This window comes from Carcharodon carcharias, chromosome 23 (assembly GCF_017639515.1).
Source record: "Carcharodon carcharias isolate sCarCar2 chromosome 23, sCarCar2.pri, whole genome shotgun sequence".
In the NCBI taxonomy this organism is placed as follows: Eukaryota; Metazoa; Chordata; class Chondrichthyes; order Lamniformes; family Lamnidae; genus Carcharodon; species Carcharodon carcharias.
In genome coordinates this window covers 16626732-16654645 of record NC_054489.1, presented here as the reverse complement: position 1 = coordinate 16654645, position 27914 = coordinate 16626732, and the positions used below count along the sequence as shown (strand labels likewise).

Below are 27914 nucleotides of genomic sequence, written 5' to 3'. Positions count from 1 at the left end.
CACACTATATTTATTCACAGAATTATACATTACAAGCATAAACTTCCTAATCCAACCACCCTTTTAGTCTGTCTCTGTTTACAGGGACTCAAGTGAATCCCTAGTTAATGCCCACCGCTTGCTTACATACAATCAAACACCATTAATACAATAAATGTATTGTACTAGACATTTCAGCCCCAATCAGTTAAGTATGAATCAACCCTTTGTATCCACTAAAGGTCATCCTTCCCTGAATGTTACTGCTTTAATTTTCTTAAATAATAATGTTTGACTACCATTACTTTTTTGCAGAAGAATCTGGGTAATCTGTTGATACCACCATAGAACAGAGCAATTCCTGAAAAAGGAAATCTATGGGCAGGATTTTCCCATCGGCGAGCAGGGGGTGGGGCCTGCTTGCTGACGTGTAAAATGACGCGCGGTGAATATAAAACCTGTTACACACAGACACACAAACTGGTGTGTCATCTCTGCAAAGATCAAAATATAAAATGTACAACAGAGCTCATTGCACCTCTGAAGGGAAAATTGAATCAATATTTGAAGCAGAGAAAGATGCATATTCTCTTCACAAGGAGCTGGCACAGGCATAATGGGCAGAATGGTCTCCTGCAAACATTTGCTTTTACTTTTGGCTCCTTGTGCTAAAGAGTTCCAGACAGTGGAGTAAGCTAAGTTCAATTAATACTTGAACTTCTCAACCCACACTGTTTTAATACAATTAATGGTTGTGTGTGTGTGTTTTTTTAATGTTGTCAACATGTGCCCATCTTTGAGGCTTCTACTGATGTTACTTATCAAGCAATTGCTGAAGTCTATGCAAGAAGGGGCCAGAGTTGCTGTTCATCCTCCCTTTAAGGCAGGGGCACAGCCATAATCAGGGCCCTGCCAGTGTGGAATCCCTGAAATTGAAGACTGATTAATCTATAATGGAAAACATTCACAGACTACATAGATTGATGCAGATTTCAAAACTTACATTACTTTTTTTAAAAAAGTAACAAGGGTTATTGTTCCAGAGTAGAACTTATTAAAATTATAATATTGGTGAATGTTTTTATGCTTGCTGAGATGAGGAATTTTGGTGAAGAGCACTTCTGACATTTGGACGTAGTATCAAGCATCCTCAGGTCGAGTGTAGTACCCATGGAATTTGGCATAAAGCTCTTGCCAGTCTCTCCCAGTGTTAGAAGAGCTCCTGTTGAACCTTTCTCACGTTTTATTAGTCTCTTCGCAGCAGTCTAGGTGGGTTCACCAATTTAGGAGCAGTTCTGCTGTGTAGCCTTGCATTACCTCAAAATGGGTCATGAATAGTCAAATCATTTCATATAGGAACATTGCATTTGTCAGAGAGAGAAAAAAGATTTGTATCCAACTATGTGGATTGCATGAGAATTAAGTCCTGGATTTAAAAGCCCTGGAGCTAACCCACTGTGCATCCCATCCCTGCATTATTTCACATTTCAGTTGCCTGCTTAAGAGCCAAATACTGGAATGCATTTGGACAACCCTAAATATAATAGAGCAAGCAATCAGTCAGAGATTACCCGGAGTTTCTCTACAAAGGAAAATGACAACTTTGAGGTGTCTTCTTTGTCTCTGTGACAATATCAGCCCCTGTTGAAAACAGACCTGGATGGATCATTTGCTGCAGAGAATTAAGCTTTTTGTCTAAACAAACTACTGCTAATGGTGCAGAATAAAAATCTGCTGGTAGGGTTTTGGAGCGTGATCAAATTGGAAAATATGTGAAGACCTTGGATTTGCTACAAGAGCTTTTTTTTGCCTTTGAAACAATGGGTCCCTTCAGCAGCTTAAAGAGTGAACAAGTTGATCTAATAGAGTGTAGTGGGAATAAGCTGTGGAGACCTAGATAATTAAAGAAAGAGTTTCAGCATCAATAGGCCCAAGTACAAAATCAATTATTAGAAAGAACAATGATTAACATCCTTTTAGCTGCTTAATTGATTCCGATACTTCAATTTATTACTGAAATAATGAGCACTGAGGAACTTACTTGCACATTCACAAGCCAGCTTGTAGCAATGTGGGCCTTTTCTGTGAGACTCTAAATTAGTAAACTCATGCAGACAGATGGACTCCTTCTGTTCATGACCTTCAGTTATTTGGTGAACTGTCTCAAATGAAAACAGAAACAGCGAATGCTTGAAAGGCTCAACAGGTCAGTGAGAATCTGTGGAGAGAACAGATCCACATTTACGCTTCAGGTAGAAACACTTCCAAAAGGTAAGCTGGTCCCATTCCCTCAGCAGGTGCTGACTGACCTGCTGAGTTTTCCAACATTTCTGTTTCTGTCTGCAGCTTCTACAGTGTTTTGATTTTCAATCATCTTGGGAGATGAGTAACAGCACTGTGGGTGTGCCTGCAACACATGGACAGCAGCGGCTCAAGGAGGCCACTTACCACCACCCACCTCGAAGGCAAATAGGGATGGTCTAGCCAGAGATGCCCACATCCCATGAAAGAATAACTAACACATTGCCGTGCCCAAGTTAATGTCAGGTGACTAAATGGGGGTCTTGCAGTGATTGTGATGGTTCTCATAAATTCACGACCAACGTCAAGGGGAATGCCATCAGTTCAGGACTGCTCCACCATCACCTTCATGGGGCAACTAAGGACCGGCTAAACATGTAACCTTGCCAGTGTCATTTAAGATCAACCATAAAGAAAAAGCGAGGTTGTCAGCACTTAATTTTAAAACCACAGGATAAAGTTTCCTTTTCACCATCTGTGTGGTGATCAGGCAGAGCAGATTGACACCCATTATAGAAACCACCCAATATGCACCTGATTTAAGTCAGATAGTGGAAATGATTGCCTACCTCCCTCCCACTTTTCAGGTATAATGCAGGTGGGAGGAGGATATCACAGCATTGATAATTGCCCAAAGAATATAGATGACATTCTTTCTCTTATCAAGAGATTATGCTGATTATATTTGGGGATAATATGCATGTGATTTGTATAATTACATCCTCTAATGGCAGTGTTTGTGGTCTCTGTTTATCTGTAACTGTATTATCTCTATATCTCTGTCTAACTTATGAATGTCTTGTGTATCTATATGTATCACTTGCTTTATCTTTGTATCTGCACCTCAGCCTATCCGTTCACTTGATACACTTAATTCTCTGAGGATGTACGATGGAGGGGGTGATGGGCAGGATGAGGAGGAGAGTTCAGGTTTAGCATTTGCAAGAGTGTTTGTGAGCATGGGGGTTCCCATGCTTATTTCCAGGAGGCAAGAGAAATAAAGCAATTGGAATGTAACACGCAAATGGGAGACTATCCAACCCGTGGAGACCAACTCGCACGACTTCATGGAAACCACCTGCATTCACCAGAGAGGCTACGCTGCCACACAGTAAAATAAATGTAATCCCTGCCCCCAGTATTTGCCTCAGTTAGAAATATGTTTGTTAAGCTGGAGCTCGTGCTGCTGCTCTGCTTTTGCCGGGTTAAAATCTCTGCTTCCACAAAGGTCGAGGGAAACAATTAAAGTCCGGGGCCCGGATGTCCGTGAGGGCTCAGGAAAACCTGACCTGTGCATTTTTGAGCCTTCTGAAATGTACACCTGACCCATGTGTGACTTTGCCCACGATTTTTGTCTTTTCACGTGGTTTGGGTTCGCATTGCGTTTTGTGAGCCACGATGCAGTGTTGGTGTGGAGACAGGCTGGTTAGAAGGCCCAGATAAAAGCAAAATACTGCGGATGCTGGAAACCTAGAACAAAATACAAAAATACCTGGAAAAACTCAACAGGTCTGACAGCATCTGCGGAGAGGGATACAGTTAACATTTCGAGTCCGAATGACTCTTCATCAGACTCCTCATTAGAAGGCCCACCTTGGTTCTGGAAACACAGCAGCTGTGCTCCCAACATCGTTTAAAGGCTCCTTAAATCTCACCCATCATCCCCCTCACCACCTGTGCCATCCCATAGTCCCTCAGATCAACCATGGCACCCATACCACGTCTATTCCCCCAATGTTCCTCCATAGCCACTCACCCAGTATCCACCATGTACAGTCCTCAGGAGCCAAGCAATAGTTATGGGAATTATTTTGTGGGAATTATTTTAAAATAATTAGAAAAACTAAAACTCTTAACAATCTAATGAAACCCTGAATTCAAACACCCCATCATTCATACTGGAAAGAAAGAAATCTACTCCAGTATAAAAACAAATTGTAATCCTTTATGCACCTGTTAGGTTTGTAGACAAACCAGAAAACGCATCAAAGGCATATCTATTATTACAGCCTCTTTCAGCTGTCAATCATTCTTGGATCAATGGATCACCTACTGAGCTGTAGCCATTAACACCTTATGAAACCAAGCCAAGTACTAATAATGGCTACAGCTGTCATAACAAAGGCTTCCAGCTGCATAGTCTTTTTATTCATTTATGGGATGAAGGTGTCACTGGCTAGGTCAGCATTTATTGCCCATCCCTAATTGCCTTTGAGAAGGTGGTGGTGAAATGCTTTTGAACAGCTGCAGACCATGTGGTGTAAGTACACCCACAGTGCTGTTAGGGAGAGAGTTCCAGGATTTTGACCCAGTGACAGTGAAGGAACAGCAATATAGCTCCATGTCAGAATGGCGTCTGGCTTGGTGGGGAACTTCCAGGTGGTGGTGTTCCCATGCATCAGCTGCCCTTGTCATTCTAGCTGCTAGAGTTCATGGGTTTAGAAGATGCTATTGAAGGAGCTTTGGTAAGTTGTCGCAATACATCTTGTACACACTGCTGCCACTGTGCATCGTGGTAGAGAGTGAATGTTTAAGGTGGTGGATGGGGTGCCAATAAAGTGGGCTGCTTTGCCCTGGATGGTATCGAGCTTCTTGAATGTTGTGGGAGCAGCACTCATCCAAGCAAGTGGGGAGTATTCCATCACGCTTCTGACTTGTGCCTTGTAGATGGTGGACAGGCTTTGCAAAGTTAGGAGGTGATTACTCTCCACAGATTTCCCAGCCTCTGACCTGCTCTTGTAGCCACAGTATTTATATGGCTGGTCCAGGTCGGCTCCTGGTCATTGGTAACCCCCAGGATGTTGATATTGGGCAATTCAGCGATGGTAATGCCATTGAATGCCACAGGGAGATGCTTAGATTCTCTCTTGTTGGAGATGGTCATTGCCTGGCACTTGTTTGACGTGAAGGTTACTTGCCACTTAGCAGCCCAAATCTGAATATTGTCCAGGTCTTGCCGCATATGATCGTGTACTGCTTTAGTAACTGAGGAGACGTGAATGGTACTGAACATTGTGCATTCATCAGCGAACATCCCATTTCTCACCTTATAATGGAGGGAAGGTCATTAATGAAGTAGCTGAAGATGTTTGGGCCTAGGACACTACCCTGAGGAACTCCTGCAGTGATGCAGCAGGACTGAGATATTGAAATGGAACAATCACAACCATCTTCCTTCATGCTGGGTATGACTTCAACCAGTGGAGATTTTCCCCCCGATTCCCATTGACTTTGGTTTTGCTTGGGCTCCTTGATGCCACATTTGGCCAAATGCTGCCTTGATGTCAAGGGCAGTCACTCTCGCCTCACCTCTGGCATTCAGCTCTTATGTTCATGTTTACACTAAGGCTGTAATAAAGTCAGGAGCAGAGTGGCACTACTGGAACCCAAACTGAGTGTCAGTGAGCAGGTTATTGCTAAGTAAGTACCTCTTGATAGCACTGTCGACAAAAGCTTCCATCACTTTTCTGATAATTGAGGGTAGACTGATGGGGCAGGAATTGGCCAGGTTGGATTTGTCTTGCTTTTTGTGGACAGGACATACCTGGACAATTTTCCACATAGCCGGGTAGATGCCAGTGTTGTAGCTGTCCTGGAACAGCTTGGCTAGGGACGCGGCAAGTTGATTTTCCTCTTGTGAAGGTGAAATCTGTGACAGAATAACTTATACATGCACTGGTTGGGCCTGACGTGGACAAAATGCTATTTTTGCCTCAGTACTTCACAAGGTCTATTCACTGACTCTATAGGATAGAAAATCACGCTGTAGTGTCCGGCCCAGTTTCCAATCTGCAATCCCTCCGTGTTTACCGTGTGACATTGGGGATTTTACTCACACGTTCTCATTTGGGTGGAACTCACAGAAGTTGTCCCTTTGATCCACACTCAAATTAGCGCAGAATCTGAAAATGGGAAGGGTGGTGGCAATGCTTGATCACGGCCATTGGAGAGCTGTCTGGGAAAAAAACTACCCATGACTTTGGGAAAGTGTCTAAAAATAGTAGCACAATATACAAAGCAGCTAGTCCTTCACACCAGAGCAGAACCGAGTCAACATGGAGATCAGTGCCCTGAGGGATGGGAGTTGACTGTTTGCTTCTAGCTTTCAAATAACAAAAAAACACAGGCGGCAGTATTGACAATGAATAAACATTTAACCCAGTGAACAACATTTTACACCTGGGGTTAGCAGGCTTCCAATATAAGCTCACTGTTAATATTGAAAACAGCAGCTTTCATATTGCATTTTTGACATTGTCCCCAAGGTGCTAGACGGGTTTTTCCCCCACTATTTTTCTGTAATTCTGGCTTACACCGAGGGAAAATCATGGAATGAATGTCTTGCACGGATCCATGTGAATGGTGGACGATGGTTAATGCTGGAGCAGCCTTTACTGTTGAGTGAGAAACCTGAATGTCAGGAACGCTTTTTTGAAAAAAAAAAGTCATTCCAACTGGTATGTACAACAGGGGTACAGTATACTCTGTTATTATTGCTGCTCCAAGGCCCAAATTTTCAGCTGGACCATAGAGTACGGCAAAAAAAAACCTTAGAACTTTTAAATAATACACACAATTTTCAAATGGAAGATGGATGTGCAGGCCTGAGTGTTTAGAGTGTATGTGGTGCCTCTGTGTGGTGTGTTTAAAGTATTACAAACCATATCTAATGTACCATCCTTCCCGATTATAACATAGTTTGATGCTGCACAGCTCCAAAAGGCCCTGAACTAACATTAGTACTGACGACCATTGTCAGTTGTTAAAGCAAAGCTGAGGGATCAGAGCAAAATGCTGGACAACTAGGCTGCAAGGCAAGGCAATGCCCCAGATGTGGGCCTATATATTTGCTTGGTGGGAATTTTCTTCCGCCTCAGAGCTTTTCTTACTGGCAGATAGTCCCACACCAGGTTGCTCACTTATTTTATGCTGGAGTCATTTCCTCCAAAACTCCTTGAGGCAATCCCATCCCAAATTGCCCTTGAGAAGCAGGTGGTGAGCTACCACCATGAATACAACTTGCTGGGCCATTGCTGAGGGACTGGAGTCACATATAGGCCAGCCTGGGTATGGATGGCAGATTTCCTCCTCTAATGGATGTCAGCGAACCAGATGGGTTTTTACAACAATCTGCTAGTCTCATGATTACCATTACCAATGCTAGCTTTTTATTCCAGAGTTATTTAACTAACTGAATTTAAACTCCCCAGCTGCCATGATGGGATTTAAACTCTTTTTTGCTCTGGATCATTCATATATGTCTTTGGATTACTCATACTTATACTCTCTTCCCAACTCTAGAGATGGTTGAGGCAAGCAATACATGTATTTATGTCTGTTTTCCATAGCTTATTTTTCCTGGAACAGTTTGCTTGCCTGAAGCCAGAGCCTATAGTTTGAGGAGCACCACCTCACATCAAGCATGGCTGACCAGGAGAGACTTCCGCCAACCAGTAGCACATTGGAGGGATTTACAGGTTGATACTCAATCTGTTTGACCACATTATGAATGCACCTTCCATGACCATTAAGTCCTGGAGTGGGAATCAAACCTGGAGCTTCTGGTTCAGAGGCGGGTTTGTTACCCACTGTGTCACAAGACCACCGTCTGGATTAATAGTCCAGTAACATGCCACTGCAGCCCTGTAATCAACTCACTCTGGTTGGCTAATGGTCCAACTGGAAGATAGGTGTTTTATCACAGTGCTGTAGGCTGTGAGTGTGCATTTATCTTCTCTTCCCCAACCCTGCACTCCCTGTTCTTCAGTCCCCTCCTCTCCACTGGGATTTCAGGGACTTGGGCAGGTTATCAGAGGGTGGGGTGGGGGGACGCAGGTAATGATGGCGTGGAGGGAGACTATAAGAGGACAGAATAAGAAACTCTGAGATGGAGATCAATTGATGCATCACCCTGATATACATGGAGATTTTATTATGAGCGGTGGAGATTACAGTTCCTGTCTGTGTAAATCTGTGGAGAAATGCTAAGAATCAAATAGATGAAGGTACAAAACTATGACAAAATCCCAGCTATTCCATGTCACCTTGGTAAATTAGTGCAAATGGAAATGAAATCTGTCTAAACATACAGGCAGATATTAGTTCATAAGAGAGGGTCAAGTTTCAAAGTTGATCCTTTACAGGGAGTGCTGGTTGTGCAGTTGTGAACTGCTGGAGATATTTTCCTTTTGCAGTACTGTGCACAATTGCAGAATTACCTTGTTGATTAATGAGGTGGTTCCACATGGGCTGACATCAAGGTGAAGGCTCTCACAGAGGGTTGGGGGATGGTAATTTGCAGGTGCTGCCAGCATTCCTATACCCATTCTTTACTTGAGAGTTGGTGGTCATCAAAATCATACCTGATCTTGCCCATGCTTGGTGATCATCCAATAGCAGGTGCCACTATAGGTCATTGGATGGTGATGACAAGCAGGAACCTTGGATGTATTCCTTTGTTTGTTAGCCCAGGGGGTAGTTGAGGCCAGGTGTAATGCTACATAATGTTGCCCTGACAAGATCATCTGCGGCTGCACAGACCAGGGCCTCAAACCCAGGAACTTCCTGGTCTGTGTTGTTCAGTTGAAACACGGTTGATTGTTTTTCCTTTAATGTGTTCATAAACTGATGTAGAGTGAGTTAATGCCAAGAGCAGGTGTAACATTAATCCCTGGCACTCACAGTACATACCAGGTGTGAGACCAGTGTCCTTTCAAGGATGAGATTTGCTGCATGTTGTAATTGTCATAACCCAATGAAAACAGTCAGACACTGAAAAATGCATTAACACTCCTGAGTTTGTAATTTTGAAATAAAGAGGTGATGAGGCTTTTTTTCTTATTCTTTCATGGATTGTGGGCTTCGCTGGCTAGGCCAGCATTTATTGCCTATCCCTAATTGCCTTTGAGAAGGTGGTGGTGAGCTGCCTTCTTGAACCGCTGCAGTCCATGTGGTGTAGGTACTTCCACAGTGCTGGTAGGAAGAGTGTTCCAGGGTTTTGACCCAGTAACAGTGAAGGAACGGCAATATAGTTCCAAGTCAGAATGGTGTGTGGCTTGGAGGGTTTTATGTCTTGAGTAAATGAGTTTGTTGATCAACCGAACTCTTAACTGCACGCCTTTCTATGTTCTACTCAATTGCTACTTGCAATCAATAATGTGGAGAGATGTAAGAATAAACAGTGATGGTTTATTGAGACATAGGGCAGAGCATCACATCATACATGCTCACTCAGAAACCTCCAGAACTAGACTTAACAGTTCCCAGTTGTCCGTGCTGTACAGTGATTTGTCAATGTTGTCACATGATCAGTACAGTTGTGTTCTCTTAAAAGGGAGGGTACCTCACTTTACCACAGAGGGGAAATTGCAGGTGGTGGTGCTCCGATGCACCTGCTGCCCTTGTCTTTCTTGGCAGTAGAGGTTGCAGGATGGCAAGAAGATGCTGTCGAAGGAACCGTGATGAGTTGTTGCAGTCCATCTTGTAGATGATACACACTGCTGTCACTGTGCATTGGTGGTGGAGGGAGTGAATGTTTGTGGAAGGGGTGCCTATCAAGTGGGCTGCTTTGTCATGGATGGTGTCGAGCTTCTTGAATGTTGGAGTTGTTCTCAACCAGGCAATTGCAGATTATTCCATCACGTTCCTGATTTATGCCATGTAGATGGTGGGCAGGCTTTGGAGAGTCAGGAGGTGAGTTACTGCAGAATACCCTGTAGCTTTTATAGAAACAGTATTTATATGGCTGATCTAGTTCAGTTTCTGGTCAATGATAACCCCCAGGATGTTGATCGTGGAGGATTCTTATGGCAGAACCCAAACTGAGCACCAAAGAGTAGGTTATTGCTGAATAAGTGCCAATTTATAGCACTTTCGATGACACTTTCCATCCCTTTTCTGGTGATTGAGGGTAGACTAATGGGGCGGTAATTGACTGAGTTAGATTTGTTCTGCTTTTTGTGTACAGGAAAAACCTGGGCAATTTTCCACATAGCCAGGTAGATGCCAGTGTTGTAGCTGTACTGGAACAGCTTGGCTAGGGGTGTGGCAAGTTCTGGAGCACAAGTCTTCAGTACTATTGCCAGCATATTACCAGGGCCCATAGCCTTTGCAGTATCCAGCTTCTTCAGCTGTTTCTTGGTATCATGTGGAGTAATCGAATTGGCTGAAGACTGGCATCTGTGATGCTGGGGTCCTCAGGAATAGGTCGAGGTGGATCATCCACAGGCACTTCTGGCTGAAGATTGTTGCAAATACTTCAGCCTTGTCTTTTGCACTGATGTGCTGGGCTCCCCATCACTGAGGATGGGGATATTTGTGGAGCCTTCTCCTCCTCCAGTTAGCTGCTTAATTGTCCACCACCATTCACGACTGGATGTGGCAGGACTGCAGAGCTTAGATCTGATCCATTGGTTGTGGGATCACTTAGCTCTGTCTATCGCATGCTGCTTCCACTGTTTGCCGTGCAAGTAGCCTCATGTTGTCGCTTTGCCCAGTTGACACCTCATTTTTAGCTATCCCTGGCACTACTCTTGGCTTGCCCTCCTGTACTCTTCATTGAACTAGAGTTGATCCCCTGGTTTGGTTGTAATGGTAGAGTGGGGATATGTCAGGCCATGAGGTTACAGATTGTGATTCTATACAGTTCTGCTGCTGATGATGACCTGCTGGGCCCTCATGAATGCCCAGTTTTGTGTTGTTAGACCTGTTCGAAATCTATCCCATTTAGCACCGCACAACACGGTGAGGGTATCTTCGATATGCTTGTAGAAGGATAGTCACAATATAAACTCTACCTGCTTCCTTTACAAGTGAAATTCAGAATCTGGGTGACCAACACTCCTGAGAACTGAAGGACACAGCTGGAGAAGAGGAGGCTTGTAGCCAGGGTGACTGACACACACACAGCTCTGATTCTGACATCTTGCACATCAAAATTAGTGAGGATACGAGAAACAGGGTTTCTTTTCTGTTTCCTGTGTTCTAGCTGCCTGATTACAGTAGCAAAAGGAAACCACAACGCTTAAAATAAACCAAGTTATGGTGGTTTCAAAAAAATTTGCAAACGGAGATTGATTGGAATAAACAGAATAGTACCAAGTTATTAAATGCTGAGCTGCTGTAAAAAATGCAGCACAGTTCAACCTGTGGCAATGAAAGAGCATAGTGGTGACTAGATCTGTCTGGTTCTTGTTTCTATCCTGCTGCCCTGCAGTCAGGTTTAAGACACATTTATAGACTGAAGAGTCATTATGACACAGGAGGCCATTCAACCCATCGGGTCTATGCTGGGTCTCTGTCGAGCAATCCGACCAGTCTCATTCTCCCGCTGTATCCCTGCTAATTTATTTCCCTCATGCGCCCATTCAATTTCCTCTTGAAATCATTCCTCATTTCAGTTTCCACAACGCTCGTAGGCAGCCAGTTCCAAGTCTTCACCACTCAAACAACACCTGTTAATTATTCCTGGTTAGTTGACTCTGCTGAGGCAAATGGGAGTGATATTAAGAGAATAGGTACTTGGTGCAAGTAACACATGTGTTTCGTCTCTTTCAGGGTCAAGCAGATCTCCTGAAGCATGCAAAGAACGAGGCATTGGATAACCTGAGGCAGATCCACTACGCAGCACAGTCTTGTGGCATCAGTAAGAATGGCTCAACATCTCCAGACCTATTCAGAACACGGGGGACTCTGGACAGCATTCCTGAAAGTGAAAACACAAGTGACAATGTGTCTTGCTGACCCCAGCAGGCACAGAAATGACAGGCAATTGTACAAAATACACACACACATTCACATTCTCGCTTGATCTCCCTCAGCCACTGACAGGTGATTTTGTTTGATATGAGTTGGATTTGACAGTTGTTGTTCATAGCATTTCATTTTAAAAACAAGGTCATGTACTTTGCAATGGTGCTGCTTTTACTGAGTCACCATTAGTATGTCAGAGCAGTGCTACTCTCTCAGATATTCAATGAGGGCCAATTCAAGTCAATATGTGGCTTCAGAGTTGCTCTCAGCCTAGCTGTAAAGGTGGGATCTGAATATAAGCCTGTAGTTCCTTCCACAGTGGGCTCTTAATCTTGATTATGCCACTATAGATACTTGCCATGTGGAAATTAGCTATTTCTCTATAAGAACAGAGAGGAAACAAAATCCTGTAGAATCAATAAATATCAATGTTAAATAGTTGTATTTTAGCAAAACCCTTTTGCTTGCTGTATGGAAGCTGGGATATCATCCATGATGGGAGGCCTAGAGACAGATGGAGCAGCAAGTCTGCTGGAGGTCAAGGATCCTATTATATTTTGGATATTTTTCAGGCATATTTCATCAAGCAGGTGGGCAGGAATGATTTAGAAATCTCAAAAAAAAACTGCTGTAACATTTTCTGCCTATTGACTATGAATAGGTAGAAATCTAGCCCAAGCATTGATGCTGAAGTGTGTCTGAAAGCTTTATTGTAGGCCAAACATTTGTACAAAATTCCTCCAATATTTATGTCACTTCCAATCTGAGATTGGAACTCGAGCTACTTTTTCATCACCAGCGATGCAAAACAATCATTATTTCAGTGAAGATGAACAATGCGTATTTTCATTGTAAAACAGTCACTGTACTGCCATTTCAACCTCACTTCAAAGGGACTTGTCAGATCCAAATCACTGTCTCAATTCCAGTTCTTGTGACTAGACAGTTACAACAAAATCTCATTACCACCCACCCAGTAAAGTGCGTCTATGAAATAAAGCCATGCAAAATAATATTTATGTTTCTCATTCTGAATTTTGACATAAATGTTTTCTGAAAACTTGTTTGCCTCTTTATCTTCAGTTACTGATCAGGGATGGATGAAAGTAATTTACCACCTAGAACAGGGGCCTCTTTGTTGCATTAATAATCATGACCTTTAAAACTGATGAACTACAATACTGGTAGGAGTCTCTGGACTTGCAGTAGCGTTTGCCCATCCTCCCCATGTATAAAGAAGACGGGCAGAAGAATTTTATTTTAGTATTGTTTTTGTTGAGTTCCTCAGTGATGTCATTATGCTGCTATTAAAGACAAGGCATTATAAATAAACTAACTGTTCTTCCAGCTATACGGAGTGTGATACTTGGCACAATTCAATGCTACAGAGGAACCAGTTGAAAATGAGTGATTGCTATGCATTAACTGCTCCAACCAACTGTGCTGTGATTATTTGGGGGAAAAAGTTGATTTTTTTTTTAATGAAATGGAAGTCATAGTTTAACAAAATGGAGGCAGCTGGACTATAACAGTCAGCTTTACAATTTCTCCATGAATGAACTTCTTTACCCAACAAGCAATAAGAATGTGGAACTTGTTACCATAGGGAGTGGTTGAAGTGAGTAGATGCGTTTGAGGAGAAATAGACAAGTAGATGAGGGAAAAGGGATTAGATTGTTACAATGTTAGATTTAGATGAAAAAAGGTAGGAGAAGGCTCAAGTGGAGCATAAACACTGGCATGGACTGGTTGAGCCTGTTACTGTACCGTACATCCTGTGTAATTTGTTCTTCCAATCTGTGTACTGTCTTTTGTCTAGGAAGGAATGAAAGAGCTATTATTGACCGTTATGGATTTAAAATCAGTGGCAAACCATCTACAGTGAAAATGAGGACAATTGTTTTTCCCTCAGAGCTGTCAGGATGCGGAATGTTCAAACTGAAAGGATGGTTGAAGCTAATTCCATAATTAATTTCAAAAAGGAGTTTGACAGTTACTTAAGGTTGAAGAATTTATAAGCTTACGGACAAAAAGCAGGGATCTGGAACTATGCACGATCACTCTCCCAAACAGCCAGCACTGGCCTCCTTTTGTGCTGTAAGTTTCTATGATTCTAACCCATGAAAAGCTAAGGATTAACTGCACAAATTATATATTTTAAGTACTTGAATATTTTGAATTTTGAATGCCTCTTTCATTTGTGTATATCTCCTTCTGGATGCTACATATAACCTCCATAATTTCAATTTCCACGTAGCAATGTTCTACTATTAACTCTGTATGTGAAGCCTTGGATCCTGCTTTTCATTTGTGCTTATTGGTTATTCAACCTGCAGAATGTTCTAGTTTGAACTCTGAGCAATGGAAGCTTCTGGATAGTGAACCTTCTGTGAATCATAGCTTGTTCACTTAGCTAATGATTCCTTAAGAGCCCTGTCATCTGTCACTCCTGTTTGTAGTCATATGGTGGAACCACGCATCTGTGTTGATACTCCCAAACACCGATGCTATAGAAATCTCAAGCTAAGTTTCAATTTCAGCTTCCATTTTCCACCCTCGAGAATTCACTTTGGGATTTGAAGTCTATAAAAGATTGACACTGTTGTGTATTTATTGCCCTATGTACCTTTAATGTGTTTTTTAAAAATATGCAGAAAGAATTTCCTTCACAGGTTTTCTCAATTGGCAGCCATAACTGCCATGGAAGGTTGAAGGAAACTATGCATGAACTGCGGAGAAACCACATAAACAATGGCCAGGATCTTCCAGTCCTGTGGCAAAATTCCCACCTGAAGTCAACGGACCTTTTCCTGGTCTGTCAAATTTTCTGTCCCGGCCAGAATTCCTACCATGGGTTGGACTGGAAAACCCCGGCCAGTGCTTCTGCCAACCTTCTCTCAAAGTTATGGCGCCAAATTGGGAGTATCTCTAGGAAATCCCAGGTCATCATTTTTTCATTATTCATTCATGGGATGTGGGTGCTGCTGGCAGTGAGCCTTTGGATCCTTCCTACAGTGGCTAATTGGAACATGTGCCACCCAATGGATGGTTGGATAAATATGGTTCAGCACAACATTATTCCCAAAGAATCTTAGTGCAGGTTGGTCTTGATCTCTCCATATTAATAAATTGAGTCTTTGTTAGCAGGAGCAGAGCTGTGTTGGTTCCTTTTTGGTTGACCAGAATTTGAAAGAAACTCTGAAGGGAAGCGGTAATCATGGATTGATTCCTGATTTTGTGCAGAATCTGAGCTTGAAAGGCTCAAAGCAAATTCTGAGAAATTGAAATTTACCCGAATGTATCTGATCCACCTGAATATGATTTAGTTCTGATTTGAATTCGGTTCAGAGGTCATAGATCACCTCCATTTCTTGCTCAGTTTTGGACATTCCCATAGGTTTATTAAGGATAAAAACTGTTCTTCAGTGGGAGCAGAAAACTGGCAATTGAATAAATACAATAAGCTAGACAGAATGTCTCTGACTACAATGAGTGAAAAGTTTAAAAAGTTGGGGGATATCCAATTATTAGAGGCACAACCAGGTATAAGTTTTTTCTTAATTTTCTCTGGCATCTTCCACGCTGCTCTGATCATGATGTCAAGTTTCTTCTGGGAGTCAGTTTTATGGGATGCCCTTGGTCTTTGGTACCTTACCCAAGTGGCCGTTATTTAAATATGGGGTTTGAAGATGAATGTTCTTCGTACGTGAGAACATCACTACCAAGCCTGATCCTGTCAGCATCTAATGTCCATTTGTGAATATTCAGCAAAGGTTGTTTAATTATCATCAAGAGCAGGAAGCCTGGCTAATTTTCTTTTCCTCTCATTAACTCTTCCTGAGGTCAACAGCAACCTTGCCATTGAGATGACCTCAGATAGGTATTGAAGCTGAGAGCTTTCTCGTCCCTGTCTCAGCTATTCTCTAGCATTAAATCTTACAACACAGAAAGAGGCCAATTGGCCCATCATGCCTGTGCTGGGCCTTTGAAAGAACTGTCCAATTAGCCCTGCTCTTTTCCCATAGCTCTGCAAGCGTTCCTTTATAAGTTCATATCCCATTTTCTTGCTGGACAAACTCTCACTATTTCAGAAGCCTGCATGATATTTCAAACTGGAATTAATTTTGTAACATGAATATAAACCACAGACTGTTTTGTTTCTACGTATATAACTATATATGTATAAATACATCTTTTAAAAATACTCAGATCTATAACATGCTGTTAACTTGGTGCTGTACATGTATCACATGTAGCCTGGCAGTGGAACACGTGAGATTTACAAAGACAATAGTCCTGAGCTTCCATGGCAGAAATGTCATTTTCAGCCATTTTCTACTAGTCTTTAGCCAGCGGAGATCAGTGGAACTGCCTGCAGAATTTCAAGGCCACTACAGCACTTGCATCAACAAGGGGACAGACTGCATCAATGCAGCTGGACAGAGATCTACACGCTGTGGATAGGCTGAAGTTTGGCTTCTTCATATGGGAATCCAGACATAACGACCAAAAACTGGTCACAGGAGCATCATCTTGTAGATCACTTTTTGTTGTTAATGCATTCCTGCAGGATGACATGTGAAAGTCTATCTAAGATGAATTTGAGCTTTCAAAAAGTTAATATAAAGGTATTAGTTAACAGAATTCATTTTGATGATCACATGCAAAGCATGATTTCCAGGGCTGATTTCAAACCCCTGCATCACATTCGCCAAGAACAGCGTGTGCCAGGGGAGAAATAAGTGACCTACTCACCCAATCTTCACATTATGTGGCTTGCACCATTTTAATAGACACATCCTGGCAAAGGCCTCATTGAAATTCAACCGTTGGTATCCAGTGATGTAATTCGAACCCCAACTATATTTTAACTCTGGCTAACTGCGCTCAGTGCTTGGTCCCAGGCTCACCAGAAGCACCAGATGTGAAGGTGCTGCAGGGTCAAAAGAGGGCCAGGAAGGTAAGCAACTTTTTTTTAAAAAGTTTCTTTGTGGGGCCTGGAGAAGGTGTGCTATCTGCCTCCCTCCCCCAACTGCAATTACTACCTCCTCAACCACTTACCTGCTTGTGCTAGACCATCCCTGGTTTTGAGCTACGGCCATATTCCCCAAGTCTGGCCTGACACTCATGATTGGTAGGGTTGCCAATCCTCCAGGCTTGTCCTGGAGGCTCCAGGAATTGAAGACTAATTTCCAAGACATTGCTGACAGTAGAAACCCAGGAGGAGAGTCACTAGGATATTAAAAGAATTAGTGTTTTTATTTCCATTTTCTTTGGACACTTTTGGTTATTAGTTTTTGGAGATGGGGTAGAGGCTTTTTGGATGATTCTTGACTGTCAGTCAATCAGGTAAAGAAAAGTCTGTTCACTTTCCAATTGGCCGTAGGGCCTGTGAGGGTGGGCATGTCAGAGGACCAATGGCAGAAGTGTGGGGGTGGAGCACTTAGAGACAGGAGATCGGATGATAAAGCCTCCAGGAATACATCCAAGCAAAGTTGGCAACTCCAGTTGTTGGTCTCCCATATTCTACCTTCCATAAACTTGAGTTCATCCAAAACTTTACTGTCCATATCTGAACTCACACCAAGTCCGATTCACCTATCACCCATATATTCATTGATTGGTTCCCAGTCAAGCAATGTTTTGATTTTAAAAATCTCAATCTTGTGTTCAAATCCATTCATGGCCTTGCATCTTCCTATCTTTGTAATCTTCTCCATCCAAAAGCCCTCTGAGATATCTGAGCTCACCTATTTTTGGCCTCCTTCAGCTCTATTTCACCGTCGGTGGCCATGTCTTCAATTTTCTAGCTGATAAACTCTGGAAAACCCTCCCTAAACTTCTCCACATCTCTACCTCACTTTCCTCCTTTAAAACACTCCTTTAAGCCTACCTTTTTAAATAGGTTTTTGGTCATCTGACCTAATATCTCCTTCTGGGGCTTGGTGTCATAATTTGTTTTATAATGGCCCTGTGAAGCTCCTTGGAAAGTTTTATTGCGTTAAAGGCACCATATAAACGAAAGTTGTTGTTGACATCTTTGATTTACATTTTGTCTACTGTCAATGAATGGAATGCAAGTTAGATTTGGTTTCAAATTTGGTATATTTGCAGGAACTCAAGGAGTTTTTTTTAAAATTCATTCAAGGGATGTGGGCTTTATTGGCTGGGTCAACATTTATTGCCCATCCCTAGTTGCCCTTGAGAAGGTGGTGGTGGGCTGCCTTCTTGAACTGCTGCAGTCATGTGGTGTAGGTACACCCACAGTGCTGTTAAGGAGGGAGTTCCAGGATTTTGACCCAGCGACAGTGAAGGAATGGCGATATATTTTCATGTCAGAATGGCGAGTGACTTGGAGGGGAACTTCCAGGTGGTGGTGTCCCCATCTATCTGCTGCCCTTGTCCTTGTCATGGTCGTGGTCATGTGTTTGAAGGTGCTATCGAAGGAGGTTTGGTGAATTAATGCAGTGCATCTTGTAGATGGTGTACACTGCTGCTACTGTGCGTCGGTGGTGGAGGGAGTGAATGTATGTGGATGTGGTGCCAAAGTGGACTGCTTTGTCCTGGATGGTGTCGACCTTCTTGAGTGTTGTGGGAGCTGCACTCATCCAGGCAAGTGGGGAATATTCCTTCACATTCCTGACTTACGCCTTGTAGATGGTGGACAGGCTTTGGGGAGTCAGGCGATGAGTTACTTGTCGCACGATTCCTAGCCTCTGACCTGCTCTTGTAGCAACAGTATTTATATGGCTAGCCCAGTTCAGTTTCTGGTCAATGGTAACCCCCAGGATGTTGATGGTGGGGGATTCAGTGAAGGTAATGCCAATGAACATCAAGGGGTGATGATTGGATTGTCTTTTGTTGGAAACGGTCACTGCCTGATACTTGTGTGGCACAAATGTTACTTGCCACTTGTCAGCCCAAACCTGAATATTGTCCAGCTCTTGCTGCATTCGAAAATAGACTGCTTCAGGAGTCGCGAATGGTGCTGAACATTGTGCAATCATCAGCAAACATCCCCACTTCTGACCTTATGATGGAAGGAAGGTCATTGATGAAGCAGCTGAAGATGCTTGGGCCTAGGACACTACCCTGAGGAACTCCTGCAGTGATGTCCTGGAGCTGAGATGACTGACCCCAACAACGACAACCATTTTACTTTGTGCTAGGTATGACTCCAACAAGCAGAGAGTTTTCCCCCCACCGATTCCCATTGACTTCAGTTTTGCTAGGGCTCCTTGATGCCACACTCGGTCAAATCTTGCTTTGAAGTCAAGGGCAGTCACTCTCACCTCACCTTGGGAGTTCAGCTCCTATGTCCACGTTTGAACCAAGGCTGTAATGAGATCAGGAGCTGAGTGGCCTGGGCAGAACTCAAACTGGGCATCAGTGAGCAGGTTATTCCCAAACAAGTGCCGCTTGATAGCATTGTTGATGACGCCTTCCATTACTGATGATCGAGAGTAGACTGATGGGGCTGTAACTGGCCGGGTTGGATTTGTCCTGCTTTTTATGTACAGGACACACCTGGGCAATTTTCCACATAGCCGTGTAGATGCCAGTGTTGTAGCTGTACAGGAACAGCTTGCCTAGGGGTGTGGTAAGTTCTGGAGCACAAGTCTTCGGTACTATTGCTTGAATATTGTCAGGGCCCATCGCTTTTGCAGTATCCAGTTCCTTCAGCTGTTTCTTGAGATCATGTAGACTGAATTGAATTGGCTGAAGACTGGCACCTGTAATGCTGGGGACCTCTGGAGGAGGCCGAGTTGGATCATCCACTTGGCGCTTCTGGCTGAAGGTTGTTGCAAATGCTTCTGCCTCATCTTTTGCAATGATGTTCTGGGCTCCTCCATCGTTGAGGATGGGGATATTTGTGGAGCCTCCTCCTTTAGTGAGTTGTTTAATTGTCCACCACCATTCACAACTGGATGTGGCGGGACTGCAGAACATAGATATGACCTGTTGGCTGTGGGATTGCTTAGCTCAGGCTGCTTATGCTGTGTTGTAGCTTCACCAGGTTGACACCTCATTTTACGGTATGCCTGGTGCTGCTCCTGGCATGTCCTCCTGCACTCTCCATTGAACCAGGGTTGATCCCCTGCCTTGATGGTAATGGTAGAGTGGGGGTTATGACAGGCCATGATGTTACAAATTGTGTTCGCGTACAATTCTGCTGCTGCTGATGGCTCACAGCGCCTCATGAATGCCCAGTCTTGAGTTGTTAGATCTGTTCGAAATCTATCCCATTTAGCACAGTGTTAGTGCCACACAACACGATGGAGGGTATCCTCAATGTGAAGGTGGGATTTCGTCTCTACCAGGACTGTGCATTGGTCACTCCTACCGAAACTGTCATGGACATCTGCAGCAGGCAGGTTGGTGAGGATGGGCTCAAGTATGTTCTTCCCTCTTGTTGGTTCCCTCACCACCTGCCACAGACCCATATCAGCTATATCATTTAGGACTCGACCAGCTCGGGTCAGTAGTGGTGCTACTGAGCCAGTCTTGGTGATGGACCTTGAAGTCCCCCCACCCAGAGTACATTCTGCATCCTTGCCACCCTCAGTGCTTCCTCCAAGCGGTGCTCAACATGGAGGAGCACTGATTCATCAGCTGAGGGAGGGTGGTAAATGGCAATCAGCAGGAGGTTTCCTTGCCCCTGTTTGACCTGATGCCATGAGGCCTCATGGTTTCCAGAGTCGCTGTTGAGGACTCCCAGGGCAACTCCTTCCCGACTGTATACCACTGAACCGCCACCTCTGCTGGGTTAAAATGGCCTGGATCTCATGTCGACAAGCCAATGTGAGCCTGCTGCTTGCCCAGTCAACCCCACCCTACCCCTTCAAGCCCAGTTAAAATCAATGCGCTCACCTAAATTTTGCCAGAATCCCACTTGAAGTTTCTTATGACTAATTCTTCAAAGTGACTCATTTGATTATGGTGAGAGGCTGCACTTTCACCAACGGGAAGTAAATTCTCACTTTTCCAGTGAAGATTACCTGAAATTTAGAAATGACTAAAGAAAACGGTTACAAATTTGAAACCATACTTGCATTAAAGTGATTGTTTTGCCTTTTGTCTACTTCCATGCAAAGTTACTTAACAGCATTTCTGTTGTGGCCGACAAATACCTTCAAATCCCATTCCATCAAACTAAAGATACTTTCCATTCTTAAACCCAACACTTGATATTCCAGAAGGTGCATCTGAAAAATCATTAGTATTTTTAACCTGTATCTACTTGGTTATTCCAGTCAGGTAAATAAATAAAAGCTGGAGTTGAAGAACTACTTCTAGTAGAAGTGGTGAAGTGTACGTCAGCTCAAAATACTGGTATAGCCACAGCTCCCCCCTTCAAAGAGCAGATTTTATCCCCTCAGAATGCCACATTGGGAATGAAACCCAGAAATGATATTGACCCTTACTCAATGTAAATCAGCATCAAAGTGTGCAAAAATGGCAATATATAGATACTCTCTGGACAACCAAAGAGCCTCTCCTGTATTTTACTGTAAGCCTTGGATGTAAGCCAAAATGGTGGTGTAATAAAGAAATGTAAAGGAGAACTTGCATCTGCGTAGCGCTTTAAATTGCTCCAAAATGTCTCCAAATGCTTGACATACACTGGATTTCTTTAAAGCGTAGTGACTGTTACGTAAGCAAATGTAGTGACAAAGAATAATTAGTGCCCACAAATGTGCTCTGAAGCTATGGAGAAATTCACTTATTAAGGCCACTCTCTCTGATCAGCTACTGCTTTATTTAGCTGTTTAGAATGGTTGGTATCACTTTTGATTTTCTGTAAAAACAGTGTATTTTAGAAATAACAATGTCCATTATGAATCTAATTCTTCTTGAAAAGTTTAAGCCATTCCAATATTTAATTCAATTGCAGTTTCTGTTTAAATAATTACAGTAATTTCCATTGTCCTTAAAAGTTTCTATCATATCAACTGTGAACTATTTGGTGTCATACTTAAAATGTGCTGGAGTATCATAACCCACTTTTATTTCTTAGTAAACACTCTAAAGCCCTTGCAGTGAGCTGATGATATTATGGCCCTGCTACAGTATGGTTGTACTGTCATATTCTAAACGGTGAATGTGAAGTAAATCGCAGCAGCAATAGAAGGTATGAGCTCCTGCAGATAAGTCCAGTTGGAAACCTTAAGCACAAAATAAAATGGTCACTCCATAAAGCCCTTTTTAACCGTTTGCAAATGTACTGGACGACGTTCCACAAACTTGGGCCATTGTAATGTTGGGTGGAATTTTACAGCCCGTCCTGCCAGTGGGATTCTCCGGTCCAGCTGAAGTCAATGGACTTTTGAATGGCTCGCCATATTTCCCAGCCCCATCCCCGCCACGATAGGGGCCATTAAATTCTGCCCCCATGTTTACAAATTACTTGAGCTTTCCAACTATTAATGTCTCTTTTGGAACCAGCTGGAATTTGAAGCTGGAGCGCTGTGGATTCAAACTGGACCAATGGAAAACAAAAATCATGGTGGATAATGAGCTGCTGTTTTGTCTATCACCTGTTCCGCTGAAGGCTAATTTCGCCACCAGTTTAATCTGTCTGGCCCTCTTGATGTGCACAGGCTTGTGAATGTGCAGAAGGATAACTGGATGAATCTAAATTATGAAAAGTAAAGTGAAAAGCAATTGCTTATGCCAGTTTAAATCAGAAACTATAGAATCAGGGCTGGAAGTGCACCATAAATGTTGTAATGTGAGTGCTGCACCTCTATTTCACAAGTCTTTTTTTGAGAGTACGTCTGTTTATTGATGAGGATCTGCACTGCTCTTTCCCCTGATTTTTTTCCCTATGTTGGTTACCTGTGAACTATATCTCCTGGCCCAGAGGTGAGGACAGTCCAGCCTGATGAGGAGCATGATCAGTATCACTCTGGACCAATTGTTGGGCAACACAGAAGAAACCTTCGGCAGAGATGTCCCATCCGTTTTTTTTCCACCATGCCGGAACACATCAGACCTCTGCCCTATCAGCAAATGGCTGAGATCTAGAATTATAGACAGCGGAGAATCAAACCTCTATTGCATTGCTCCTAGAACCATATAACAGTGCCACAGTACAGAGAAACATGCTCCCCACTCTTGCCTGTAACATAACATTCTTTTCCATTTTCCGTTTGGTTGGTATTCCATTTTTTCCACATATTGGAATTCCCTGGGCTTTCCAGAACAAGGAATGGTTCAGTTTTGGTGAGGAGGGATTTGTGATTTGCACAGTGTGAGTGAATTAAGTGTAAATGTTAAGGCTTGCTGCCTCTGCCCAGTAACATCCATTCTGTTATTGCGTATGCTGGCTTTGAGCTAACGTTGACTAGGTTCTGAAGTAAAGGGTCTTATTCCACATTATTAAGATGTGACTGAAGAAGCTAACCCTCTTAACTCATCTATCCTGATGAATCCAAGATATTATCAGAGCAGTATTGTACGTTAATGGAAGATTATTTTTCACCATCATTCTCTACTTCTTTGTTTAGCATGTCATGTCTCAGCCTGAGGTTGCCAGAACAAGATTAGTTTAAGTAGACCTCCCACTATTCAATCTCAAGATTAAATAAACAGTCAGAATTCCAAAGCAGATGAAATGCCATGAAAAATCTCAAATAGAAATAGATGACATAGTTTTATTCTTGCCTTACAAACAATCCCTACTTGGAAATGTTATGTCTCTGTCCAAGCTTGGAGAATGCTATGGTCTGAGTGTCTCTATAATACATTTGAATCCTCCGTAATCTCCCAATAGTAGCTACCAACCCTCTAGGACAACTGTAGGAATACTGTTTACTTGTGGAGGTTTTACTCAAGGAACACAAGCCAAGTGTTGTTTGACTCAGGACAGTGTTGCAGCAAACAGCAGCAGCTTGTATTTATATAGCACCATTAATATCATAAAATGTCCCATGGTGCTTCGCAGGAGCATGATAAAGCAAAATTTGACACCGAGCCACATAAGAAGATATTAGGGCTGTTATGACTGGGATGGGAGGAGTGCGTGTATTATCTAGCCCCACTTCTCCGCAGACCGTACCATTAATTTGAAAGTTTAATTTTCTCATCAAAATGGCCAATCGTTTACCTTCACTGCTAGTACTCAGAATAAAAGAGACTTTAACCAGGCTTACTCCAATAAACTCACAACAATTGTTCATTATGAAACAAAATTTCTTTTTTAACAAGTTGCAAGAACTGGAAGTATAACTATCCATCTCTTTAAAAACTCCCCCAGCATGCACACACAAACAAAGAAAGGCAAACAGATAGTCTCTCTCTGCAGAGATGGGATCCCTTATAGGATAAGCATTATAAAATAAAGGATAAAGTTTGCAGGATCTTGCTGTCGATCTGGAGTTCCCTCGCATGAATACAGGCCGGTAGACCCGATGGATGTCTGGAAGTTCTCACCAATAGAACTTTGGCGTGGAGAAGTATCAATTCTTCCTGTCTGTTTTGCAGGTCAAAAAATACAGACACGGTATCTCAGGTGAGGATTATTTGGCTATAGGTGGATAACCACACACAGTTTTAAGTAAGGAAGTGCAAGAGAGAGAGAGACAGTCTTCCTTCCTTAGCTTCTTCCCCAAATAGACTGAGTTCCCACGGTTTCAAAACTTAAAGTTTGCCTCTGCCATGTGACTTCCAGTAAAAACCGCCAGCCTTTGTCTTCCAGTTTCCCATCCCCCCCCCCCCCCCATTAATTAAAGTGATTGCAGTTCAAAGCAAACAACCAACCCTTCCTCAAGTATCATGCAGGTCAGGTGATTTCTTGGAAGAGGCCTGCTTGTTGACAGTTCCAAGCTGAATTTAGGACCCTTGTAAAAAAAAAAATCTCCAGGTCAGAAAGCAAATTCCAGATAATGCCATGTCCTTCCTTATTTTAAAACAAAAATTCAGTTTTGAAATATATGATTCTAACAGGGCATCTGACCAGAAGCTTGATCAGAAAAGTAGGTTTTAAAGGTGTCTTAAAAGAGGAAAGAGGTTGTAATATACTTAGAGCGCAGGACTAGTTTCTTGTAAGTAAACTTTATTTACAGACTCCTTATGAGCCTACATGCTTGTTCCAACACCGAGGCTAAAAAGCTCCTAAGATTCCCCACACTTAGGGCTGATTCATCTATACAGTCACATGATCTCCATAACAGTAAGAAATGGTTTGACTTACAATTATATTCCTCCTCTTTTAATTTTGTTTTACTCTTGTATTTACAAAAACATCTTAACCCATATATACAATTATATACAGTTCATATCATTATAAATTTAGTCTTTGAGGAGGTTTTCAGGTTTGGGTAGAGCGACACAGCTCTACAACTAGAGGTTCTTCCATTGGATCGACTTGCACAGGAACAGCAGCATCAGGAACATCCTTAGACAATGGCAGTTCAGAATTATTCAACATGATTGGCTTATCCAGTAAGATAAATGAAATATTACCTCAAGCTCAAAATATTCAGCAGTGTAGTCATTCTACATCAAGTGAGGTATTATGAAGGCAATAACATTCATTCAACCTTGAATATGTACAGTAAATGCTGACTTAGTAGTTGATGAAGCTGTACCATATACGTGAGCCCACATTCTACCAAATGCCATGTAAACAGTCATTTGGAATCAACTAAACTAATCTAAACATCAACTGGTCAATCTCAAAGTCACAAAGAGCTAGAAAACAGAAAATTTTATTAATTTTGTTTCCAATTTCCACCCCTCCATCATTTTCACATGGTCCATCTCTGACACTTCCCTTCCCTTCCTTGACCTCTCTGTCTCAATTTCTGGTGAAAGACTGTCCACCAATATCCATTACAAGCCTACCGACTCCTACAGCTACCTCGACTACAGCTCCTCACAGCCCGCTTCCTGTAAGGACTCCATCCCATTCTCTCAGTTCCTTCGCCTCCGTCGCATCTGTTCTGATGATGCTACCTTCAAAAACAGTTCCTCTGACGTGTCCTCTTCTTCCTTAACCGAGGTTTTCCACCCACGGTCGTTGACAGGGCCCTCAACCGTGTCTGGCCCATCTCCCGCGCATCCACACTCATGCCTTCTCCTCCCTCCCAGAAACATGATAGGGTCCCCCTTGTCCTCACTTATCACCCCACCAGCCTCCACTTTCAAAGGATCATCCTCCGCCATTTCCGCCAACTCTAGCATGATGACACCACCAAGCACATCTTCCCTTCACCAACCCCCCCCACCCCCGGCGGCATTCCGTAGGGATCGTTCCCTCCGTGACACCCTGGTCCACTCCTCCATCACCCCCTACACCTCAACCCCCTCCCACGGCACCTTCCCGTGCAACCACAGAAGATGCAACACCTGCCCCTTTACTTCCCCTCTCCTCACCGTCCAAGGGCCCAAACACTCATTTCAAGTGAAGCAGCATTTCACTTGTACTTCCCTCAACTTAGTCTACTGCATTTGTTGCTCCCAATGTGGTTTCCTCTACATTGGAGACACCAAACGCAGACTGGGTGACTACTTTGCAGAACACCTGCGGTCTGTCCGCAAGCATTACCCAGACCTCCCTGTCGCTTGCCATTTCAACACTCCACCCTGCTCTCATGCCCACATGTCCGTCCTTGGCCTGCTGCATTGTTCCAGTGAAGCTCAATGCAAACTGGAGGAACAGCACCTCATCTTCCGACTAGGCACTTTACAGCCTTTCGGACTGAATACTGAGTTCAACAATTTTAGATCATGAACTCTCTCCTCCATCCCCACCCCCTTTCTGATTTTTCCCCCTCCTTTATGTTTTTTTCAATAATTTATATAGATTTTTCTTTTCCCACCTATTTCCATTATTTTTAAATGTATTTCCATCCATTGTTTTATCTCTACCTTTTAGCCTTTTTCGATTCCTTCACCCCACCCCACCCCCACTAGGGCTATCTGTACCTTGCTTGTCCTGCTTTCTACCCTTAATTAGCACATTCCTTAGATAATATCACCACCTTCAACATCTCTTTGTCCTTTTGTCTGTGACATCTTTTGGTTATCTCCACCTATCACTGGCCCTCTATCCAGCTCTACTTGTCCCAACACCAGCTTATATTTCACCCCTTTTCTATTTTTCCTTAGTTCTGTTGAAGAGTCATGCGGACTCGAAACGTTAACTGTGCTCCCTTCCACAGATGCTGCCAGACCTGTTGAGCTCTTCCAGGTATATTTGTTTTTGTTTTCGATTTCCAGCATCCGCAGTTTTTTGTTTTTGTATAAGAAAACAGAAGTATTCAAAAAGTTTGCTCATTAGTTAAGGGGATTTGGTTGCAGGAACCTCACAAATTGGACAATGTGTCAAAGTGATGTGAGGCTTCCTAAACCATTGAGATATCAAGGCTCATCTTGCAAACCATTACATGTAGAGCCGATATCAGTCTTCCAGAGATCTCAGAAAGAACCTCATTAACAGCATCACGCCTTTGGAATACCAGGGAAAGCCGAGCTGAGCATTAGGAAAATTGGATGGAATCCCCCCATTAGCATGTCTGATAAGTTAAAGATATTACTTCTCAGATTACCAGGAAATGTGAATAGCTGGATGAAAATTCGGTTTAGAAAATGAATTAAAATACTTCTGCTATCCAAACTCATCACCTGCCAAGTCAAGTGTGATTTTACACATCATAAAAAAAAATTGTTTTGGAAGATCCATACAGATCCATTGGGATTCAAAAGCTAATTTGTTCCATCTCTGCCATCCCTATTACTGATGTTTGTGCATAGAATTTCAAGCTGTCCTATTTATACTGCAGTGATAAATAGGAAAAGAAACCATGAGGTTCTACCAGAAAAGGAATCAACAAAACGTGATTGCACAAACATACTCTGTGCCCAATGACACAGCACTC

General features: G+C 42.9%; 1 protein-coding gene across 4 annotated transcripts in view; it reads left to right on the top strand.

The window, feature by feature from the left end:
* Nucleotides 1-13381, top strand: part of si:ch211-210g13.5 (inactive phospholipase C-like protein 2) — a 220955-nt gene extending 207574 nt beyond the window's left edge. For 3 of the 4 annotated variants that reach the window (XM_041173691.1, XM_041173690.1, XM_041173692.1), the window contains one exon: nt 11836-13381. In XM_041173691.1, the coding sequence (XP_041029625.1) occupies nt 11836-12021 (186 nt within the window). In that variant the 3' untranslated portion in view covers nt 12022-13381. The remainder of the gene's footprint in view (nt 1-11835) is intronic. The other variant, XR_005941315.1, reaches the window with a different exon arrangement.
* The last annotated feature ends 14533 nt before the right edge of the window (nt 13382-27914 follow it).